The sequence below is a fragment of the Sminthopsis crassicaudata genome, chromosome 4 (genome assembly GCF_048593235.1).
Source record: "Sminthopsis crassicaudata isolate SCR6 chromosome 4, ASM4859323v1, whole genome shotgun sequence".
NCBI classification, from domain to species: domain Eukaryota; kingdom Metazoa; phylum Chordata; class Mammalia; order Dasyuromorphia; family Dasyuridae; genus Sminthopsis; species Sminthopsis crassicaudata.
Genome location: NC_133620.1, coordinates 404768174 through 404786488, shown reverse-complemented (window position 1 = coordinate 404786488; position 18315 = coordinate 404768174). Strand labels below are relative to the sequence as shown.

Here is an 18315-nt window from a genome sequence, read left to right as displayed (position 1 = left end):
TTCCTACTCTCTGATTAAGCTAGTCTCTTTACTTTCACCAAATATATCAAGTTCATTTCTGCCTCTGACTTCCCTTCTTCTTGTTACCTTCTGTCCACCATATTCTTAGAATCATCATGAAACCCTCCAAGACTGTCATGTGCTACATGAGCCTCTACATTTCTTGCAGATTCCTATTGTGTACTTTTAGACATTATTTAATTTCATTTATTATTTTCTTATTGTTTCATGTACAGAGATCTTGTTTTCCTAGCTAAGTTTCAAAGTGCCTATCACAGTTTTAGGCATATGATAGATAATATTTGAGTTGAACTAGTATAAGATAGGTTGGATTTTATATAGTTTTAGTAATATATGTATATATAAAATTATAATTCTTTAAAATTACTGATCCATTTGTGGTAGTTACAGTAACTCTTTCTTAAAAATATTTGATTACCCCCTTCTCCAACTATTCTATACAAATGAAAATTTACTGTGCTCATAAAATATCTGTAATGTATACACAAGTGCTTCTTTTTATAGATGGTGTTGCTGATAGTGTTATAATAAATCAACATTTATTGAGCACAATGTGCAAGACACTTCTCTAGGCATGGGTGGGAGCTGGAGACAGGTGATTACAAAGATGGAGGACATACCATTTCCGTCAAAGAATTACAATCTAGTAAGAGAAAATAACTGGCACAAGGTAGAGTATATTTTATGTGTTAGGTAAAAACAGGTTTGTAGTTTCTCATTCACACCTAACTAACAATGTGATTGCTTTATTTTTCCTTTTAAGTTGTAGTAAGGATAAAGCGCCTACTCTGCCATGCTAAATGGTTTCACCAATGCAAAAGGTCTTTTGGGAAAGCTTATTTCAGCTAATTCTTTTTTTTTTTTTTTTTTTTTTTTTTTCTTTTTTTTTCCCCTGAGGCTGGGGTTAAGTGACTTGCCCAGGGTCACACAAGTAGGAAGTGTTAAGTGTCTAAGACCAAGTTTGAACTCGGCTCCTCCTGAATTCAAGGCTGGTGCTCTATTCCCTGCGCCACTAGCTGCCCCCTCAGCTAATTCTGACATCCTGGATGCTTAGCTCCAGTCTTCTGTCTTACTTAACTATAGCAAATGTTTAAAAAAAAAAAAAAAAAAAAAGCCCTTTTCTGGATTTTGGAGGCTAAAATAGACCAGATATTTTGGGTTGTAGAATTAATTTTTCAAACATATTCCAAACTCCCCCTTTTTAAGGGGTGACTGGGACATTTTCCCATTGTTAGAGTTAGTGCCAGATTGTCAAAATAACCAGTATTCTTAAGTGCTTATCTTTTACATATACAGGAAATGCCCTGCACAAGTGGTTGTGTTTATTGCTATCCTTCAAGTCACTTGACCCAGACCATAAACATTTAGCCCTGATGCATGAAAGATGGATTAGAAACTCGGCTTAGTTTGTCTGCAGTTTATCTGTTTCATCTTCACAGCTGAATCCAACTGTGCCAGTGATGATTCATGGTAAAAGTTAATGATGAATAAATGACTTTGTTTTTGTTGGAAGTCATTAAAAGAATTCATTGCAAATGTGTGGACTCTTCTGAGTTCACCCTTTTTTAAAACAGCATACTTACCTGGATTTAATACACGTAAATTAACTTTAAAGCATTTTTAAAAAAGTATTGCTGAACTATTTGATTTCATCATATTGTATTCAATTAGATTTCTAATGAGTCAAAACTGTTCTCCTGAATATTTTTTTTACATTGTAGACAATTAATAAAGGTTGATTGGACTGAAAATATTTTTTCAATTAAAAGCTCTAATTGTTTGTAAAGTACAGGCCTCCAATTTTGTTCATAGGATGACTCCTTATCAAGCATAATTGAAAACTAATTTATTTTTTCTTTTTCTTCTTCAAGATGTTCTTCTTATTTCTTTTTCTTCTACTTCTTCTTCCTCCTCCTTCCCCTCCTCAATACTGTCGGCAAATATTTTGATTGCTTCTTTTTCTTTATTTCACAGAAAAGTTGTAAATCTGAATTTCCTTACAAGCATTGCAGAACTTCAGAAATATATCTGACTAGTCATTTGTGGTATCTTAAAGACTTTTGAATTGTGAAGTTTTCTCATTATTTATTGTTTATTACCTTATTACAAGAAACAATTTTGTCTAGATTATTTGAACATAATCAGTTTTCTGTAATTTTTCAGTTATTGAATTTTGAACTTGGAATAGAAGTACAGTACAGTGCTTAGCACATAGTAGACATTTAATTAATGTTTATTGATTAACTTAGGTAATAATGTCACTGAAAAAAGTGATATTTTCTAAGGAGAATTAGTACAAATATGATAAAGAAGTTTTGTGGCCATTTTAGCAACTTTATTTTCTATCTTCAAAGTGTCCTTGAAACCCTCTTTCTATTCCTTCATAAAAAGCATCATCATTTTGATGGCATTTGTTCATACTATGTTTTTCCTGGCATTGACAAGCATTGGATAAAGTATCAATAGGAAAAGGAAAACCATATGGTCAATAAGACTAGAGACAATGCCTTAGGATGATTCTATGAAAAAACTGGGTAGAGAAGATATGATTTAAGCAAGAAGGACATGGCGGAAGCCTTCAAGTATCTGACGAATTGTTTTGAATTAGACTTGTTTGTGTTGGCCCTACAGGACAAAGCTAAGAACAGAACTTAGGAATTAGTGAGGCAGACTTAGTATCAATATGAAGAAAAACTGTGTACCAGTTAGATTTGTCCAGAAATGGAAGGGGCTCCCTCTGAGTTCTCTTTAGTGGAAATCTTCAAAGCAAAAACTTGATTCTCAAGGGAATTCTTGGTCAGGAAGCAATGGAACCAGATGACCTGTATAGTCCTTTTAAGCTATTAGATTCTGTGATTCAGCATTTCTTCTTATTGCTTTCCCCTTTTGATATGCCTTCTCTGTAGTTCTTTCTAATTTTCTCATACAAATTTCTCTCATAATTTTCCTTTTCTCTTCAATCTCTGGATACTATCCCCTGGTTTTCCAAACATGCAACTCTACCTTCATTTTACTGTTTTTAGTCTCTCCTTTTTTCATGCTCATCATGGCTTCATTGATGCGTTTCACTGGTGGATAATGACAAGTAGTTAGAATAGTTGGCAGACTATCACTAGGACCTGCAAATACTGCAGATTTTTTTCCCATGTTTAGCCACATGATTTGATTTCTTTTTAGTGCAGTCTCTCCTTTTATATCCAATCTCTTCATCATCCTACAAAATCTGATATTGTCTTGAAAAGTCATGCTGAAGATTTTATCATTTAAAAAAAAAAAAAAAAAAAGGAGGGAGGACCTGAAAGGTGTAAGGGGAAAAAAGAACCAGATAGAATCCTTAACAAAGGACCTTCTGTATGTACCTCCTTAGCAGGCTTGCTGTTCACCTCCTCTGGTATTTTCTGGCTGTAAAAAGCAGCAGTGGTAGGATTAAAGACAGAAATCCTTATGTACCTTAGTAATCATGTTTTACCTCTAGTTATGCTGTAGGTTTTTCAGAACATCTGTTTGGATAGCAACTTCACAGGGTTATTATGGTTTCCCAGGAGGCATCTCTGTGGTTACCCCAATTATCTGTTTTTCAGAATAGACTTCTGCTCATTGCTTTGATTAACATAAAATGAACTTGTTACTAAAGGCAGAAAGAATGCAATGACTTTTATTGCATTTATGGTTGTAACATTCTCTAAGGGGTAGACTTGGGGAGAAGGAGGGAGAGAGGGAGGAAAGAGCATTTATATCTTGTGCTAACCCAAATCATACATGTTAGAATTTTATTTCTTTGGGATTGCTTCTTTTGCCAGAAACTTGGCACCATGAAATGGCCCATATTGAGCCTTTATAGCTTTTCTTTTTTTCTTAATTAAATTTTACTTTTTTAATCAACAAAAAATTCCTTTTTTTCTCTTTAACCTTTTTCAACTGAGAAAGAAAAACAATACCTCTATTATAAATACGTGTAGTCAAAGAAAAAGAATTCCCCCATATTCTATGTCCAAAAAATTTTCTTAAGTCTGCATTTTGAATCTATACTCTCTCTATCAGGAGGTGGGTAGCATATTTTATTATGAGCCCTCTGGAACTGTAGTTGGACATTGCATTAACCAGACTTATAAAAGCTTTTTGTTTTTATAATGATGTTGATTTTGTATAAATTATTCTCCTGGTTCTGCTCACTTCACTCTACATCTGTTCTTATAAGTCTTCCCAGCTTTCTCTGAAATTGTCCCTTTCATTCTTTCTTATAGCATAATAATATCTCATCACATTTATATTTTATAACTTATCCAATCACTTCTATATTGATGGATACTCCTTTAGTTCCCATTTCTTTGCTACAACCATATTGTATATATGGATCTTTTTACTTTTTTTTTTTTGCTCTTTTTGGTATATATTTGATATTGGTATTGCTGGGTTGAAATTTTATAAATTTTTCTGTTAATAAATTTTGAAGCATAGCTCTGATTATTTTCTAGAATGACTGGATGAATTCATAGCTCTAGCAACAATGTAATGATGTATTTGTTTTTCCACAGCCTCTCCAGCATTTGTCATTGTCCTTTTTTTGTCAATTTTGCTAATTTGATGAGTATGTTAGAACATTAGAATTTTAAAAATTTATATTTCTCTAATTGTTACTGATTTAGAGCATTCATATGTCTAGTGAATATGTCTATTCATGTTTTCCTTTGAAAAGTGCCAGTGTGTTTTGTCCTGCTTTCTAGAGCCCCCAAGTTGGGGTGACAAAATGTACTTGCTAGAGCCCCCACATCAAGGTGGTTATAACATACCATCTTAATGGAGAAGCAATGAGGCGATACTCCCAAGGATGGTGGAAATATGGAGTCTGTCTGTTCCAAGGTCTTCCCTTTTTATATACCCATATAACCTTATTTAACCAAAACGGCACTGGGCATGCGCTAAGTATATACTGGGTAAGTGGGACCACATAAACAACTTGCTATCATATGTACTTTGCCACCTGACATCACTCTGCTTCAATTACAACACAGCTTGTCACTGCCCTCTGACTTCTCAGGAAGGCCGAAAGCCATCAGGGAAGTCAGGAGCCAAACTAAACATTGTCAACAGGTTCCCTCTGGGCTGAAGGGTCTTATACCTTACCCAGAGTTCCCCCACTGTCTGTGGCCTCTACACCAGCATATAGCCTTCAACTGTTTAGCAATTGGGGAATGACTCTTATTCTTATTTGAATCAGTTTTGTAAATATATTTTAAATGTGATATGTGTTAGAGAAATTTGCTGCATTTCCTTATTTACCTGCTTCTAGCTTTGGCTGCACTGGTTTTATTTTTGCAAAAGTTTTATAATTTTATATCATCAAAATCCTCCTCCCCTCCCTCCCCCCGCCATGATCCTCTCTCTGTGATTTCTTCCTTGCTTCTCTATTGTATTTATGATGTCATCCTATGTAAATGAATCAAGTACCCATTTGGAACATATTGGTATACAATCTGAGATTTTAAGCATTTACTTAGTTTTTGCCAGACTTTTTAAAAATTTTCCTGGCAGTTTTTTTTTCATATATTGATTTTTTATTCTAATAGCTTAAGGTCTTTGGATTCATCAAATACTAAATTAAGTAGTTTTTCACTTTTTGAAAAAAAAATATAAAGTACTTTCCAGGACATGAACGTTTTGGTAGAGGATATAGATTTAAGATTCTATGTAAATAATTTCTGTAGTTTATATGTTAATGTTCCCTGTCTAATGTACATCAACAATTGTAAATTAGTGTTCTCTGTTGTACCTGTGTTGGATATGTCTTTGTTCATTTGGCTTATTTGGCTGATGCCTTTTGTCTTCCAGTCTATTAATAAAATCAAAAAGGCTTTTTTTGAACTTGACAACTTGCCAAAATGCAAATGGTTTTCATAGCCACAGAATCTCTTCGAGCTAAAGAGAAAGAAGAATTCATTTAGACCTGTTTCTTCATTTAACAACAACAAAAAATTTTATTTGTAGCTTTCATTTTCTCATCACACTCATTTAAGTATGTTTTCTATGCTATCCAACTTAGCCTTTTCTTTTAACAAAGGTTTTTAAGCAGCACAAAATCAGTATACACATTGACCATAGATGATAATAACAACTCAACATTTACATAGTATTTGGTATTGTCTTTAATGGTAAATTATTTATTATTAAAAAGTCATGTAGAGTGCTTTTCCATTTTGGGGCTATTTGTTGTGCTTCAGGATGACCTGACTTACTTGGTTCTGTTGCCAAGTTTTCTATAAACATCTTTCCCTTTTTATTATGTCTTACTATTTGTGATTTGCTACTACTATAATCTTCCACTTCTCTATAAGACAATTTTATATTTAAAAACTGATGTTGCTATTGGTCTTTCTGGCAAGTGTTCTTTCAGAATAACAATTCTTAGATTTTTTTGTGTATGTGTTCTCATCATTTCAAGTGATTTATATCCGTTAAATGAGTTATGGAATTCATTGCCCTTCCTTCCAACTATTTCCCTTTTTTTTGTGCTCAGTAACTTTTTAAAATAGATCAGATGAGAGAAAGCCAATATACACAATAGTTAAAAAATGAAAACACTGAAATGAAGCTGATTGCTTTGTGACTGTAGTGTCCGCACTTGACTTCAGAGAAGAGAGTTAGGATTTTTCTTTCTGTAGTGAGTTAAGAGACAAAACTTAGAGTGTTGCATACATTATTACATTGCTTTCTCCTCTAGGATTTTTGTGACTTCTTGGGAGTTAGAGAATCCTTTCTAAGTCAGAAGTTTCTTTTCAGTGGAATAAAGGTCATGATTTTGGTTGGTTTTGTTTAGCTATTTCTCTTACTGGGAAATGACTATGATATGAAAAAAAGCATCAATCAAATTTATTATTTAAAACAGTTTACAAGAGTTTTTTAATGATATACAATCTTTTTCTTATTTTTATTTTCTTCTGTCATTGCATTAATTTTATTCCTTGCTCTAAAAAGTCAACAGTCTGACTGTATATAAACTGATTGAGGAGTGACTCCCATATCAATAATATTGTTGTGAGGGTCAAAGGAGATAATAATGGTAAAGTGTTTAGCACAGTATCTGGCATATAATAAGCACTATATAAAGGTTAGCAATTAATATCATCATCATCATCATCATAAATGTCATGACTGACTTCTTATTTGTTAAAATACAATCATGATTTGTTATTTGTGAATGTTATTCATTATTGTGGGGGAGAAATACACACACACACACACACACACACACACACACACACACCCCTATGCACACACTGTTTAAAAAAAAAACAACTATATATGCTATATAGAGGCTTAAGTTGGCCAGAAACAATTTTGGTTAATCATCATTTTATTTCAAGCTTCTAACTTGGACGTAATTCTGTGTCCCAATTTTAAGTAACATTTATAAGAATCTTGAACAAGAAAAGAGATCACAAGATGTTAAAGTCGAATTTGAGTTCCTATTTCTGATTTGTTGACCACTATCCCATTCCTTCCTAGTTCACTCTCCTCTGTTATATGTGAGCCTCTACCTTGAGATCTAGAACCTTGAGATCTAGATTTGAATTAGAACTATCTTTCCTGTATCAGAAGTTTCCTTTCTTTGATAAAAAGTTCACTTATTTTGAGTGGGTCCTAGCAACTGTCACTTCTAGGTTGAGAAAAACAGTAATCTTATCTAGACATTAGTTAAGTTTGATTATTGTCCTTAATTCATTTTCCTAAGAAAGGCCTTGGCTTTTGTTCCACCCATTGTCCTAAAAGGAAAAGTCTAAAGAAGAGTATTATTTCTCTATATGTCTAGTTTTATTTTAAAAAGTTTTTAATATGTTTCTATGTTTGGTGCCTTCTGATTCTTTATTGAAGAATTACTTCAGACTTGGGTCTGAGGCTTCTGTGTAGTTCATAAATCTTTGGCCTTTTTCATTTCTCACATATTTTCTAATTTTTTTTTTAAACCATTCTTACTTATAACTACCTTTCAGTAATTAATAAGAATTATTTTAACACCTGTACTAGACCCTAGGCATACGGGGACAAAAAAAACCCCCAAACTACCCTTTCTCTCAAGGAACTTTTAGTCTGTATTTACATTAAAATCACCAAATTTCAAAGTATACACCAATTTAGTATAGAGGAAGAAGAGATAAGAAAACCTCCCCTGAATTTTTGTTGATGAGGGAGACTCATAGTATAAAACACTACATAGTGTTTTAATGTATTGGTTAGTTTTACTGAACTTTTTTCCTCTTCTTTTTAACATTCTTTATTAGAAGGGATAGTTTTCTGAAAGGAGAATGAGATAGGGATTCAAAAGAAAATATAGATGATATTAAAACAAAAGATATCAATGAAATTTATTTGTTAAGGAGAATTTTATTTAGTTCCCTCTTTTTTCCTCTCAGTCCTCTGCAACACAATGTAAACTATAATTATTTTCTAGGTGGTCTTGTTTTATCATAAATACTACCTGATGAGATTAGCTAAACCATTTCCATGAAATGGTCTTTGGACTCATGATAAAAAAACAATTCTGCCCACTCCTTTATTTGCTTCTCCAAGGAGAGCTAGTGAATCATATTCCCATTTAGCAGCAACTTCCTTTTGTCTTTTGCTTTCATTTATAATAAGGAGATTTTATTATAATGATAATTCATTCCAGTAATGTGTCTGCTTTTTGGTTATTGGACAAGAATGTCACATTTAGACTTCCAACAGCTCAGTTAAGCTTTATCTGGTCCCAAGCTGTGTAAGTCGTAGCATTCTTGGCCCCATTTCCCACCATTTTGTTGTTTATTTATTCAACAAGTATTTTAAGTGTCTGCTACATCCTAGCAAAGTGCCAGTTTCTTCTTTTGAGGAGCTAACATTACAGTAAGAATCAGTCTAAATTCATTTACCTGAGTATTGCTGTCACTGAACAAAAGCTCACCAAGGGTCACTTGGAATTTTTCTTTGATTGTTGGATTACTGTGGTCAAATAATTCATCACCAAGTGGTCAACCTTAGGAAGATGATGGTCTCCATACCACTAAGGTGGTCTTTGGAAAGAAGACACTGTCTGTTACTGAAACCATAATTTAAATCTTTTCACTTTGGCAAAACCTGTCAGAGCTTGCTTGTATTCTACTTTCATAGCCTCTAAGAATAGAGGTTGACTTTCACAGTATAATTAGGGGCTTATATACTTATGAGAGGAAAAGGTGGGGGGGAGAGAGACAGACAGACACAGAGAGAAAGAGACTGAGAGAGACAGAGGAGAGCAGAATGAGAGAGAAAGAAGGAAGGAGAGAGGGAGGGAGAGAGAATAAGAGGATGAATATTGGTTCAGCCTTGTCATTTTATCAATTAGGAACTCTAGTAGTAGAAACTCCTCTCACTGGTAGTTCTTATATAACTAAAAGTTTTAAAGGGTTATTTGACAGCACTGAGAAAATAAGCAATTTGCCTATGTCCCAATACTATGTATCAGAGATAGGTCTTAAATCTGGGTCTTTTTGAGTACATGAATGGCCCTCTTCCCATTGTCCCATGCCACTCTTTTTCTATAGATTTGTGTAATTTTGTATAACTTATAATATATAATACTTAGTTTATAATTAATAATTAATGTGGCTTTTTTTCTTTTTCTTTTTCAGGCCTTCCAGACCTTTCAAGTTACCAAAAAGGTAAAAACAAATACCTTTCTATCCCCAAAGAAAATAAAAGATAATTTCTTTTGCATGATTTTGTTCCTAAGGTTTAGCAATAGTTCTAAATCTCTGACATTTCTATTCTGGGAAAATTACCACTTATATTAGTTATAATAATCTTAATAATGCTAAAATGCTACAATTGCTTCAATAACTAGTATTTATATAGCACTCTAAGGTTTTCAAAGGTTTAACATGCTGATCTTATTTTATTTTATTCCCTTTACCCCGTGAGGTAATTGCTGTTATCTCTATTTTATAGATGAGGAAACTGAGTCAAACAGGGGTTAAGTGACTTACCCAGTATCACATAAGTAGTAAGAACTGAACTCCAATTTTCCTGATTTCAAATCTAACACTCTCTCCATTGCACCACCTACTTGCCTTAATTTCTGTTATTATTTGTAATAAATAAGATTTCTGCTTCTAATTGCATCTGGAAGAATATTATTCTGCCAGTTTTTCTATCCTTAGGTCAAATTCATGGCAGTGGTATGGTAATTCTATATTTAGCTTTAATATTTTGAAACAAACTGAGAGAGTCTCAGTTGAGTTCAACAAACATTTTTAAGTCTCTATCCTGGGCAAAGCCTTATTCCTCTATATGCTCTCTCCCCTCCTGCTCCACCCAAAATCTTCAAATAGAAGCTTTGGGGTCAACGGATGTAGAGATCTAGAAAGAAGGTTAGAGTCCATGTATTTCAATATCTGTGTTTTACAGAGAAGAAAAAAGATCCTTAGAGAAGTGAAGGTACAAGTTGCATTGGTAAAAAGAAGACCCCATGTCATCTGACTTCAAATTCAATGCCTTTCATTGCACTAAATTAGGTTTTCTCTTTTCTTTGGCCTGAAAAGAAAAGAAAAGAAGAGCTTGAATTTTCTAATATAGATCTGATAAACCATCCAGAACACCCCCACCCTGAGCAGGTTTGGTTATAAAACCATTATATATGCCCACCTATAAGTAGCTGTTGCAATCCTTCTTAACTAAGATACTCTAAATGCTGATAGTGATGAAGCCTGCTGAGGGAAATTTTCATCTCTCTGAAGCAATATAATCATATTGCTTAAGTCACTGTTTTCTACTTCTCACTTCCTTTTGTGGTAAAAATCATAAAAAAATATTAAAAAAAAACAGAGATTATACAAGTAAATTGTTACATTATTGAGAAAATGAATTTCTGGTTTTCTAGAAACAATACCAGTCTTTTAAATAAATAAGAGTTTTACCTTTGGAAAAGATTTATAGGGTTTTCATTTTTGGTATTCCCAAATGTTCAGTATAATGTTCAGAGTATTTTGAGAAAAAAAGTCCCAATCTGGTCTTATTACCTCTGGCATATAAACATACTTTTATTGTAGTTTATTGTAGTAGTAACTCAAGAAAGAATCTATAACCTTTTTATCTCCTGAGAAATGTCTTAAGATACTTTCTTTGGGGTATAAGAACAGATGATAAAGCAGTTTCTGATTGCCTCTTTAGGTTATAACAACACTCTATGTTTTGTGCAGAGCATTATAGCAAGCATAGACTATTAAATGCAAGTGTCTAGAGGGGAAACATCAGAATATACAATTTTATGTATTCTGAGCTCTATGCCTTTGTACATATTCCTTATTTATAGGCGGTTTCTACTGGGACAGCAACTATCCTTATCAGTCCACATGGATTATCAAAGTGCCCTTCTCTTTCTTTTTAAGGTTTAGTAATAATCTGAGCATGAAACATGCAGCTCAGTTTAGAAAAGAAGTGAAGAAATAGGAAAGAAAGAAGATATCTTTATGGCTTATTCATTACCAAAACAGTCTTATATCTGTTTATTTTCTCTTATCCTCATAGCTTGTTAAGCACAGAAGATATTATTCCACCCATATGACATATGGTATAATATTGACACATATATAGGAGATAATTTGGGATGAGGAGAGAGGGCAATATTTTGCTCTGCCAAATTAAAATCTTTTATTGCCAGTAAGCCATTAAAAATGGTAGAATCTTGTGTTTTTTACATCTTTCAATTAGTCATATACTAGTTTAAAAAATAATCTCCTATTGAAAATCTCTTGAAAAAGGCTGCCTTTCCCCTTCTAAAATACCTTTATCAAAGAGGTCTTTCTTGTGTGTAGATTATTCTCTTAAAAATTTTCTGTAGATAAATAAGTAGTCATATGGATTGGTTGTTATTGATGTTCTCTCAGTTGCCTCTTTTAGAATCCAAGACTTTTTCCATACCTTTGTTTAAGAATTTCCTATAGGACAATGAAGCACAGTGTAGCAGCCTGCAAACTAATTACAAACCAGGGATTGTCAGAGAAACAATTTAAATTTTGTCATCGAAAGAAGTTAAAACTAATATTACACAAACAAGGGCGGTACAATGCATACATTGTGTACTCTATCAACAGCCTTATGATGTCAAAAGAATACAAAAAAGGTTCCTAACATGTTAGGTGTATACTCCCCTTCCTCTGTGGCAAAAGAAGAAGATGTGGATGAGAGTCACACAGGATGGGAATTCACAGAGGGATTTTGCTGTCTGCATCACTGGAGAAAATACCCACACTGATGAGATCCTAAATGCCTTGGAGTTTTAGAGTATTAACAGATGGTTGAATTGAGACACAGAGAAATTAAATTGTTTATCCAAGGTCACATAGGTAATTGTGGCTTTAAGTGGCACAATGCATATAGTCTTCCTTATTTGTAAAATGGAGGTAATAATAGCATTCAGAGTTGTTGTGAGAATCAAATGAAATTATATACACATATGTATATAAAGTATTTTGTAAAGTGCTATATAAAATCCATCTGGCTTTTAAAATTATCATCATTGTTACTATCATTAAGATTAGACCTAGGTCTACCAATTTTTACCCTAGTGCTCTTAATAATATACCTTAAAATTGATTCTGAAGATATTCAGTGAGAAAAACTGAGGTGTAAGTAGGTGGTATGGCATGTCTGTGAGTATTGACTTAGTCTGAAGAAGAGCTAGAAAAATAATTGAGATCCTAGTTTCTTGTTAACTCCCAGGGAAGACCTAGACTTTGTCAAAGAAACCATTTCTTAAGTAATAAAATTGAGTCACTTTAAGTGGATTCAAATTAAAGCACAGTTGCCAACATACCTGAAAGGCTTTTGTGAGTTGAAAGGAAAAATGATGTTTTTTTGCATGTTCAACTATTTCAGACCAACAGTATACATCATAAACATATGAACATTAATCAGCCAATAGATTTATTAACTCCTATGTGTCAAAGCAGCTTGCTAAGTTTAGATATAATATTGTAAAATATTATATATATATATTTATGTATATATATGTATACATATACATGTATGTGTGTGTGTGTGTGTGTGTGTGTGTGTGTGTGTGTGTGTGTGTGTATAATTAGCAGGAAAAAATTCTCAACTTTAGAAGGGTAGCCATATTTCCCAGTTGAAAATTCAGTGGGAACTAGGAATAATACCTTTCAAGAAAGCACAGAGTGCTGTTTTTATGATAGGGACAGTCCATTTTAAATAGATCCCCAATAGATTCAGTATACTTTAAATTATTGCTTAATTAAATTATTAGTTATTAACTGTTATTAATTGAGCCAGTTGTCTGTATTTAACTGTTTTCAGTGATCCATTTCAAGAGCAAACAAGAGTAAATGTAGGTTAATTTGAGTATATTAAAATTAAGATTTTCCATTATATTAGTTAGTAATAAGATATACTTTAATTATGAAAACTATCAAAAATGGAATAGAATTATATGATTTTATAACTGCAAGGGACCTTCTAGTCCAAACTCTATGTTTTATAAATGAAGATACTACAAAAAACATCAGAGGGACAGACTTGTCACACAATGAATTAGTAATGCTCCCAAGACTGACACTTAGGTCTTGCACCTCATGAGCCAGTGTTTTTTTTTTTTTCTAAAACATCCATTACTAACTAGGAAATAAACAGTGATCAAATGGAGCATTTGTTTCCTGTTTGACTCAGATTGAACCTAAATAGCAATCTTTTCTGCTTTGGCCAGAAACCCTAAAAGTCTTCTCCTCCTAAAGGGTCTTCCTGCCCCAGCTTTTTGTATATATTTCCATTTTATCCAGGGCCATCTCCAATTGCCTTGATCTATATCTTGCCCCTGGACCTAAATGGCTCAAGAAGGGAAAGTGAAGCAGATGATCTTGCACAGCCCTCTCTCATTTCAATCCAATTCATTTGCATGTCATGGCTTCATGATTCTCTGAGAATGAGAACAAAGGACAAATCACAACTAACTAGAAAATCAGACAAAGATGCGTCTTATCTTAGGTGCTAATTCACTTGCTGTGATGATATACTGCATTTATTTCTTAACTTTAATATTTTCAGCTTTTTTAAAAATGGAGTTTTGAGCTATAAGGTGATTAAATTTGCACATAGTAGGAGCTCTATGAAGATTTGTTCAGTGAATGAACAAGTTTTTATATAATTAGTTTCTGGTGCTGTGAGGTTTAAACTTACTCATAGTAGGAACTCTATGAAAGTTTGTTTGTGAATGAACAAGCCATTATATAATTAACTGATAGTGTTCTGGGGCGATGAACAGTATACATAATAACCAGGCACCAAGGATATCTGTCACCAGAACATTAGTTAGACTGGACAGATGAATAGACATAGTCCTTAATTCAGAATTGTTGAAGGGAAGGGAGGGAGGAAGAAGAAGAAAAGAAGAAAGAAGGAGAAGTACAAGATGGAAGAAGACAGAAGGAGAAGATGAAGACAAAGAAGGAGAAGAAGAAGAAGAAGAAGAAGGGAGGAGAGGAAAGGGATGGAAAGAAGGAAGGAAGGAAGGAAAGAAAAAGGCAGAAACAAAGAAAGAAAAAGGAGGGAATTAGATATAGAGAAAGTAATAAAATGATATGTGGTCAAAATACTAGTCCTCTTGAGAAATCCAATGACCCTATGGTTGACTTTTCAAAGAACAAAAGAATATTGTTTAAATTCCTCATTATAACATTGGATATCTGGGGGAAAGAACAATTTTCTCAAGAGAAATCATAAAAAAAAAACATTTAAATTTGCCTACTTTATTAATAAATTTTTGCCTTGATGTTATACTCTTACCCAGACTTCATAAAGTACATGAAATATTTGTAGAGTTACTTTATCTTCAGGATATTATATAAGCAGCAAGAGGAATTAAATATATACAGCAATCTTAATATTTGGAGGAAGCAGCAAATTCCCTGATTATGGCCTAAGAAATGAATAAAATTGACTATTAATTAGGGTTGGTGTTTACACCATGATAATATATTTGCTGACGGAACTGATCCTGAATTGTAACAGTTTCTCTAAGCAAGGTTATTGGAACATCTGCTGGATAAGGAAGTTAGATTGTCATTTAGTAAGGTTAAAAGAGTTCAGAAGAAATGTGCTGAAATCAGTAATGGTATAAAGTTTCCATCTGCAGTCAGCACACGTCTATGGCATAGACCTGGGTTGTCAAATCAAAACCAAATGTTTTCAAAGGGAAGAAAGGTAATTATCCAATGAGGTTCTCTAAAATTGTTTTGTTGAAGTATGTATGCCTTGCAGAAAACAAAACAAAATGGTTATTTTGGCTGATTGAGATACCTTAGGGTAACTGAGTACTTTGTGACCCTCAAAAGTAGATGGCTCCTGCTTTGCTAAAAAAGAGAAAAAAATTGATCCAAACTAAAAACTAATCCAAAGATAAAGTACGATGTATAATTGTGTGAGTCTGAGGCTGTTTTCAGTTCAAGGACTGAGATTTTCAAAATGTCAGATAAATTGCATCCCATTACTCTGTGTGTGTGTGTGTGTGTGCATTCCAGAACTTGCTTTCTAGTAAATTATGTTGGAGGTAGTTAACCACAAGCTTTATTTCTTTCATTTTCTGTTCAAAAAACAAAAAATCTCAACAAACATAAATACAAAAGATAAAAAAAAATTCCCAGCATCAGTGAAGAGAGTCTCAGAAAAGGAAAGCGAGCTCTGCCTATTTAGACCAACAACCCTTGCTTCAAAACAAGTAACTTTGATCTTCGTTTGCATTTGGTGGAGGAGGAAGTCAAATATGGAGAATTTCTGTGTATTGGGTGTGTTGTAAAAATTTGAAAGCTGCTGACCATTTGGTATTTACATTAGAACAACCACAATCAGCAACTTTTGATTTATGTGCTTTCTTAAAAGCATTTGAAGAATTGTTTTCTATATTTCTTTTACCAGATTAGACAGGGCAGCTTTTCTGAATGTGTATATGGGCGGGGGGGGGAGGGGAGGTTTCTGAGCTTGTGTGCTAGTGAATTATATCAAAAATAGTAAATCACAAACTTTATTTCTCTCATATTCTATTTAAAACAAAAACAAAATTCTTGGCATTAGGGGATTGAGGAAGATTTTATGTAGTTTTCCCTCTCCTCTTCACCTCCCTCCCTCTCCCCTTCTCCTTTTTCCCTTCTTCTCCCTCTTCTCCCCTCTTTTTTTCCTTCTTCCCTCCCTCCTTCTCTCCCCCTCTGTCTCTCAATTTCCCTGTGTCTCTCCCTCTCAATTTCTCTCTCTGTTTCTCTGTCTCTATCTTTCTTTGTCTCTCTGTCTCTCTCTCTTTCTCTCTCTCTCTCTCTCTCTCTCTCTCTCTCTCTCTCTCTCTCTCTCTCTCTCTCACACACACACACACACACACACACACACACAAAGTCAGGGTTAAGTGACTTACACAGTCACACAGCTGATATGTTTCTGAGGACAGATTTGAACTCACATCCTCCAGATTCCAGGTGGCTACTGTGCCACCTAGCTACTCCATTTATATTTCATTTTTTATGAGGAAAGAGGGTTATATCTCCTAATTTCTGTCTAGGAAGATTGCAATGAAACAATTGCTTTGAAAAATATCTTTAAGTTTTGATTGTGGAGAGCTTTATATTTTAAAATAGAAATACAGTATATTTTAATATCCTCATCTGAGAATGAAGCTTTGAGTGAGTACTCTTATAAATTTAAAAGATATGAATATTTAAAAAATTATCTCTTCCTAGGCACATAGAATAGCTTTTTTCAGAACTGTATTCATAGCTGCCAGCATGGTTTTGAAGAAGTAACTCATAATTATGATCACTAAATTTGTGAGCCAGCAGCCTGTTTTCAAATGAGCCAAAAGTAGTCTTAAATTATAAAACAGCTAAATAGTCTTAAATTATGAATTACATTTTATGAGTATGGAAGAGTAATGTTCTAAGACCACAATTTTCCTAATCAAGATTCAAGGAAGCTACATCTGGCAGAAATGAGAGGTGTTCTTAAAATCCTCTCTCTTAATTTAATTTTTTTGTTCCCTTTATTAAACTAGATCTTTAGAGTTTTTCAGTCCTGTTGAAAGTGAAGAAAAATCCTGGGCTTATTGGTTTATATTTGGAAAGGACTTGAGAAGCTTTCTAGTCCAGCATCCTCTTTTTATAGAGGAAGAAACTGGGAAATTTGCCCAATATTACACAGATACTAAGTATCAGGGTCAGAATTTGAACCCAAATCCAGTGCTTTTTCTACTAACCCATCTTGCCCCCATGTTAATTTCCAATCATTAATATTGTTCTTTCTTAAGGCATACAGGTGGCACTTGGAATCAAGAAGACCTGAATTCAAATCCTATACTTAGTAGCTTTGTAACCCTGAAGAGTCACTAAACCTCCTTTAAAATGAGCATAATGAGAATACCTATATCACAGCATTGTTGTGAGAGGATTTAATGAGTTAACATCTGTAAAGGCAATTGGTACACTTGAAAGTACTATGTAGATGCTGCCCTCTTAATTTTAATTATTGAATATCGTCTGTGACATGAGCTCTCCTCTAAAGATTTACACCCTATATGTCAGTACAAACAATTCTATGCAGATAGCCTAGAATGCAGATCTAAGAACAACAGGTTCCAGTTATGGAAAGACTTAGTATAAAGAATAGACAGAGAAAAGCATTGAGAGGGAATGAGTCTACTTTTGTATCACAGAGAGTTGGACCTGAGTGAAAAAAAAGAGACAATTTATTTGCATAAAAATTTAACTGTTCATTAGTTTAACTAATTGTTGATTAATTGTTCATTGTCAATTGTTAATTAATTGTTCACACTGACTGACCACCTGTATTTCAGGATCCCAAATGTGTGCCTAAGAACATGTTACTTTCTAAAGGTTCTGAGAAAGGTCTCATTTCCAAAATATATAGAGAACAGACCCTGATTTATAGGAAACCAAACCATTCTCCAATTGATAAATGGTCAAAGGATATGAACAGACAATTCTCAGATGATGAAATTGAAACTATTTCCACTCATATGAAAGAGTGTTCCAAATCACTACTGATCAGAGAAATGCAAATTAAGACAACTCTGAGATACCACTACACACCTGTCAGATTGGCTAAGATGACAGGAACAAATAATGATGAATGTTGGAGGGGATGTGGGAAAACTGGGACACTGATACATTGTTGGTGAAGTTGTGAAAGAATCCAGCCATTCTGGAAAGCAATTTGGAACTATGCCCAAAAAGTTGTCAAACTGTGCATGCCCTTTGACCCAGCATTGCTGTTATT

General features: G+C 33.7%; 1 protein-coding gene across 17 annotated transcripts in view; it reads left to right on the top strand.

Moving 5' to 3' along the window:
* The window catches only part of DISP1 (dispatched RND transporter family member 1), a 243168-nt gene that overhangs the window by 206447 nt on the left and 18406 nt on the right, over positions 1–18315 (top strand). For all 17 annotated transcript variants that reach the window (XM_074262656.1, XM_074262670.1, XM_074262665.1 and 14 more), the window contains one exon: positions 9663–9692. In XM_074262656.1, coding sequence (XP_074118757.1) covers positions 9663–9692 — 30 coding nt within the window. The remainder of the gene's footprint in view (positions 1–9662; positions 9693–18315) is intronic.